General features: G+C 40.9%; 2 protein-coding genes across 2 annotated transcripts; both read right to left on the reverse strand.

The window, feature by feature from the left end:
- Positions 1–460: 460 nt before the first annotated feature.
- LOC105557133 (putative uncharacterized protein DDB_G0294196) lies at positions 461–2,045 on the reverse strand (the record flags this gene model as incomplete). The annotated part of the gene is made up of 5 exons (XM_012004302.1): positions 1,811–2,045; positions 1,353–1,436; positions 1,002–1,006; positions 724–947; positions 461–631 (listed from the first exon to the last, which is right to left on the reverse strand). Coding segments are annotated over exons 1-5 (719 nt in total), but the record flags the coding sequence as incomplete, so codon positions are not given.
- A 2,725-nt stretch (positions 2,046–4,770) lies between these two features.
- LOC105557132 lies at positions 4,771–5,579 on the reverse strand. Its single transcript, XM_012004300.1, has 2 exons — positions 5,220–5,579; positions 4,771–5,140 (listed from the first exon to the last, which is right to left on the reverse strand). Exons 1-2 carry the CDS (start codon positions 5,487–5,489, stop codon positions 5,030–5,032), a joined length of 381 nt encoding a protein of 126 aa, XP_011859690.1. The 5' UTR covers positions 5,490–5,579; the 3' UTR covers positions 4,771–5,029.
- Between the last annotated feature and the right edge of the window lie 1,098 nt (positions 5,580–6,677).

The following is a 6,677-nucleotide window of genomic DNA, read 5'->3' on the forward strand; positions in this document are numbered from 1 at the left end:
TAGAAATCTTGAAACACCCTGACAATCTGAATCGCGACAAAGGCTATCAGGTGAACCCGATATGGCACACCGCCCTCCCGGTTTTTTAAAAAACCGTCAGCCGGGATTGGCTGACCCCCCTCCCTTCCTCCCCAGCGAGTATAAAAGGACCAGTGCAACGCGAGGGAGCTCAGTCTCACAGAGACTCCCAGCCTGAAAGGACCAGCGCAACGCGAGGGAGCTCAGTCTCACAGAGACTCCCAGCCCTGATGAAGCAGACTGCAACGCCTGCGAAACGTCGGCACCACACTGCAAACAGACGCGGCAACCATCCGGAAGCCATGACTAAAGAAGACAACAGCCGCGAAAGCCTGAAAACCAATGTAGTCTTATTGTATGTGATGTATGTGATATGATATGATGTATGTATGAGTAATATATGTCATGTATGAAAAAAAGATTCTTGGTGGGAATATCTTACCTGTGTCGATCGAGACGACGATGCGGTGTCAGTGGCAGTGGTGGTGGCGGTGGTGGTGGCGGTGGCAGTGGCAGTGGTGGTGGCAGTGGTGGTGGCGGTGGCAGTGGCAGTGGTGGTGGCGGCGGCGGAAGTGGAAACAGAGGCGGCGGTAGATTGCAACTGTTCTGGAATCTACAAATAAGAATACATAACTTATGTACAGTAAGTACTTATATGTATTATACCATGTATTTTTTACTATTTTACTACTATTGCTTTCAAACTGTAGCTGTTGCTGCTCCGTCTCCTCCTGCTGCTGCTCCTCCACCTGCTGCTGCTGCTCCATCTCCTCCTCCTCCGCCTCCTCCTGTGGCTGCTCCTCCGCCTGCTGCTGCTGCTCCATCTCCTCCTCCTCCACCTCTTCCTGTTGCTGTTGCAGCTCCTCCTCATTTGTCGGCGTGGCGACCGGTACATCAGCCGCGCCTACGCTCGCGTCGTCGTTGTCTCGCTGCAACATAAAAATGTATATACAGAAAATGTAAATAAAGTATGTAGAAATTACCGACGCTATAAGTTTTTAAGTAGGAGTAAATTTTGTACTTGCAGTTCGACCTCTTTTACTGTTGTAAAATTTCGACTCGGGTACGTACCTCCATATCGCGGTCGCTCCGTCGTCGTACTGAATGACTTGTCATATTAAAGACGTTTATTAAATTTTCGTAATATTCAAGTCACTTTACGGTCGTACATTTTGTTGCAGTAAACATCAAGTAATATTTACGAATCACGAATAGTTTAATTTCCTATAGCTCGACAATGCGAATGTAATATAACGAGCATTGCATAGACATTTAGGGTGTAAACGTTATTCTGTTATTACTTGCTGTTTACTGCCGCACAACTCGTCACTTACCTCGCTTGCTCGATTTGCGCCCATGTTCCACCTTCTTCATCAATGATTTAATCCGCTTCATGACCTCGTTGTCATCTCGTTTGTCTGCGTATAAAGAAATGATTATTTTCTTGGAAGAACCATGTAGAAGATACGAGTGTAGTGTAAGAGATGCGGCAACAGCGACTCAAACTATAATCTTTCGAATCTATTTTATATTATGTATTAATCGTAAGTGTATTCTTTAGAACAATATCGCATCAGGATATATCATTGTAATAATTGAGTGCTGGTTCCTGTCTGGAAGAAGGTACTGTTGCGAAACAACTACATTAATGATTTAACAAATAGGTGCTCTCGGTGGGCTGTTTTGACGTCACCATGATGCATAGAGAACGATCCAAAAATGATGTCATCTTGATGTTTTCACGACTAATATGTTCTACTTGGGAATGTTATTGATATTTATAATGACATACCTGTCGATTTACGGGCGGCCTTTTGTAAATTTTTCCACAGATTTTTCAGGCTCTCGACGTTCCTATGTATACCGGACGCCTGTGAATCGTTATTGAACGTACGTTCGATCTTCCTCCACGCCTTATCTCTTCCTCTCGTGTCCATGTATGGACTCGGGCGAAGCGCCTTGCTACCTTTAAGAAGGACGAGGAACCGCAGCTTCTCGTCGTAAGAAAAATTTTGCTGGCGAGACATTGCGATATCTGAAAAAAAATCACGTAGCGTTGATACAATATACCGCGAGCAATAGGAACAATTTTCCAGATTGCCGATATCAAACGTACCTTTCTTTCTGGAACAAGTGCGTCTTCTGGAACAGTTTTACGTCGTCCGTCTCCTTGCGGTGTCGAGATACGTATGCGAGACACGAGTTACGACCGGTGTAGAGATGCTCGAGTAAGAGATGCACCTGCGCGCCAACGCGCCTGCGCGGCAACAAGTCTGCGTGCCAACGACCCTGCGCGCTAACGAACCAATGATTGCGCATCTCTATTAAGATATTCGAGAGGAAATATTTGCGGCTGTATCGCAAGTATTTCGTTTTGAAAACTCGTGTCAACGTCAATTACACGTATGCTACAGACATATATTTTACCGCTCCTTTGAATTGTAAAAATTTAGTCTACTCGCTACTCGAAATGTTTTATTGGCTGTAGTACTCGCAGTTGAATGCGCATCGAGAACATGTAACTTTTGTGTATGTAGCCAGTTAAATTATAATATATAAAGAAGGGAATTGACTGACGATAACATTTCCACTTACGGGGATTAACTTGTGTTATATAAGACTGGTATGTAACTGGCGCACAGGATATAAGTTGGAAAGGCATATATGAATTCTCTCCATCGTTGATTCAACTGGCTACTTGTACCTTAAATCTCTAATTGATTTTATATCTCTAAGGACCTATGTTAACAATCGTAGCATGTAATTTTTAACTCGCTGAATAATACTATATCTGTAGTATCGTATTATACGCCACGCTACTTGAATTATCGTATTACTCGCTGTAGGAAACATATACGAGTATTTCGTCGCTCTTACTCGTGACATTGTAGCTCGTTCGCTGGCCATAGATACGGTACAGGCGCACGCGTGCGCGGTGACTAAAGAGGCGGCTGACTAAAGAGGCGGTCACATGGAAACGCCTATGAGAAAAGATGGAATGCTAATGCTATTGTACGCACTCGCAATCAAGTTTTTACGCAACAAATACGTATTCTGTACTCAAACTGTACACCGTATTGTGTCTATTCGACAGCAAAATCCATCGAGTGTGTAACATATTGTATTCAAAGCATACACTGTATTATTTGCTTTACAGAAACATGTATCAAGTATTAAACATTTTCATACTGTATTCTCCTCTTTACACCAAAATCCATCTAGTATCTGTAGCACCACTTGCTTTATTTCTCACAAAAATACAGAGAGCCTCCTTCCTTAGGCTGAAATCACATGATGCGGAATAAGGCTGATTGCCTGTTTCCATAACGCACTCTCTATTCCGTACTCCTATTCCGGTTCATGTAATTTCAGCCTTACGTCTGTCTTGTAACCTTGCGCGCTCGCTCTCTGACCGCATTACATTCGTCCGCGCAGGGCTCCGCGCGTGATAAGTAGGGCCCCGCGCGCTATATATCTAACATTTATATTCTAATCATACACTGAATTATCTGCTTTACAGAAACATGTATCGAGTATTAAACATTTCTTCTCTAAATCATACTGTATTCACTACCTAGTATCAAACATTTATATTCTAATCATATCAGTGAATTATCTGCTTTACAGAAAGATGTATAGAGTATTAAACGTTTCTTCTCTAAATCATACTAGTATGTAACATTAATATTCTAATATTACACTGAATTATCTGCTTTACAGAAAGATGTATAGAGTATTAAACGTTTCTTCTCTAAATCATACTGTATTCACTATCTAGTATCAAACATTTGCATTCTAATTATATCAGTGAATTATCTGCTTTACAGAAAGATGTATAGAGTATTAAACCTTTCTTCTCTAAATGAGACTGTATTCTCTCAAAATCCATGTACACGGAAAGAACAATGTAGCTGCTGTAGCTAAAACTTGGCATAATAGGGACAGCTAATATTTTCAGTTGTGATAGCTCAATATTTTGCTACGACAGCAAACCGTTTGCTGTCGCACCTAATACAATAGGCACAGTAGCAAAATATTGAGCTATCACAACTGAAATATTAGCTGTCCCTAGTTTGCTAAGTTTTAGCTACAGCAGCTACATTGTTTTTTCCGTGTAGTATTTAACATTTGTATTCTAATCATACACTGAATTATCTGCTTTACAGAAACATGTATCGAGTATTAAACGTTTCTTCTCTAAATCATACTAGTATGTAACATTTATATTCTAATCATACACTGAATTATCTGCTTTACAGAAACATGTATAGAGTATAAAACATTTTGTATCAAAATCATACTGTATTCTCTGCTTTACACCAAAATCCATCTAGTATCAAACATTTACCCTAGTAGCACAGTGCATTGGATAAACATTGGCCCAATATTTGGTTGTATTTGGCCAATGCACTGTGCTACTAGGGTATATTCTAATCATACACTGTATTCTCTGCTGTACAGAAAAGCATACTTGGCATTTCATTCGGTTGCTCGCTCGTCAAGGCTCCTTAACAGTCTATTCTTATATTTAACGATAATCTTGAATATCTCTCCATCTATATTTCTTTGCCAGTAAAAAGCTATACATTTCTTTCGTTTCATATCTCATTTATCCAAGTACACGAGCTTTTCTATCCTATATATACAATGTTGCTACGATACTATAGGCTTGTTTTCTGTTGCTACACTGGTCAACTAGTGCAATAAGTTTGAGTAGGACAAGTAGATTTTTCTCATTCTACCTTACTGCACTAGTTGACCAGTGCAGCAATAGAAAACAAGCCTTATGACTATAAGAATTTGTATTTAACGTCATAGGATCGACGGATCAATATTTACTTGCTAATAACGTTTCCAATATTTCAGACTACCAATCAGGAGAGTACAGGAGTACGGACCAAGAAGGAGGGAGAGAGAGAGAGAGCTGCCGAATAACGGACACGTACGAGGTATATTTTCATTTTTATTGTATCATGTGTCTCACTGTATAGTATGTATACAATTACAACATTCACTGTCTTCGTCTTACTGACGGATCCACTGGACCAAAATTGAGGTTGAACATGCACTTACAGTGGACGTTGTAGCTATACGCACGGCTACGTCGCATCTCGCCCAATTCCTGCAAAGGCACGCAACGATTAAACAACTCGTCGATCGAGTCAGCGGATGTCGTTATCCATAACAATTTCAACATTTACCTCGTGGTTGTAATAACGGAATCTATCCGTTATCTGCCTTCGCCTGTCCGGCGTGTACGCAGTTTTTAGCGTGAACTCTAGAACCTCGTGCAAAAAAGGTTCCGACACGTGGATCGCAAAATTGACCACGACCATACGGTTGTGGTCCACAAAGTTGCGGTCCCAAAACATAGTACGTATGAATTGGGGCCACGTCTTGGCGTCGCCAACCACGTCCTGGATCGACAGCCACGGGTTTTTATTTATTTGGTCGACGCTGTAGCACGCCATTTCAATCTGAAATAGATGACAACTTGTTGAATCGACGACACGTCAACGACCGTATCTGGCAATTGTAATAATACTATTTGGCAATTGTAATAATACAGTGCGAATAAAGGAGGTTTTCCTGTTGCCAGTGGTGTCGATTAATTCACCCTTCAATTTTAATATTTGCTGGCGGTTCAATATCATATTCTTTAATAATACTATTTATCGCGACCAATATTATCTCTCTTACCTCTACTCTCTCGGGGGTCTCTCGAACAATTGGATCGCTGTCACCTGACTCTGTGTCGTACTTAAGGCCAATGTCCACGATGCTAGAACTTGGACCAAGTTCTAGCATCGTGGACATTGGACTTTAGAACCGCGTACACACGGAGCGTGCGCACGTCGCCACCTATGCATGGTCGCGCTCGGTACGATTGGTTAATACTCGTAGATGCAGCCAATCGTGTAAAGATATCATTGACCGTGGCCAAAGTTTCAATCGCGGAACAAACTCTACTCGAAAATATAGTCAATTTTTATATTTCCATCCGTCTCCATCCTGTCGAGTGTGTTGTCTAAAGAGGTTAGTACGGCTCTGTGTCATGTGTCAAAAAAAGAGCTCGAGATCCGATCCGAATTATAACAACGGACTGCGAATATCGGCCGAGGAGTTGACAAAACAGCGAAACGGTCGCATTATAGCACATTAACACGCGATTGTACGCAAATATTTCTCGTCGCGGTATTTCGAGTAGCTACGTACGTCTTGTTATTCTCATAATAATTGAATTTCATTCTCCTTGTAATGTTTATTAAGCGATAGATGTATTAAATGTTTTACCGATATATTTTAGAGGAGCTGTAGACTATTACCGTCTATTTGTTTCTCTCAATTATATCACAGATACATCGATACATTATTAGGAGAATAACAAAAAGTACATACATGGCTACATTTCTTATGCTTTCTTCTCAATATGCATGTCGAGAAGACACATTTAATTTGTCTTGAGTCGTCTTTTAGATACGTGTGTCTGAAAGACGACTCATAGACACGCGTGCTGTATGGCTTTGCGGCATGTAAATCTATTGTAACCAGTATACCATTTTTATGTTGCAGGGTGTACCTAAACTGGCGATAAATATTTTAATGACAAGTACTTTGTAACATTTTGAGACGAAAATTCTAATACGAAAAAGTCGAGA

Source organism: Vollenhovia emeryi, unplaced genomic scaffold (genome assembly GCF_000949405.1).
Source record: "Vollenhovia emeryi isolate VEMERY1.0 unplaced genomic scaffold, V.emery_V1.0 DF939598.1, whole genome shotgun sequence".
NCBI lineage: Eukaryota > Metazoa > Arthropoda > Insecta > Hymenoptera > Formicidae > Vollenhovia > Vollenhovia emeryi.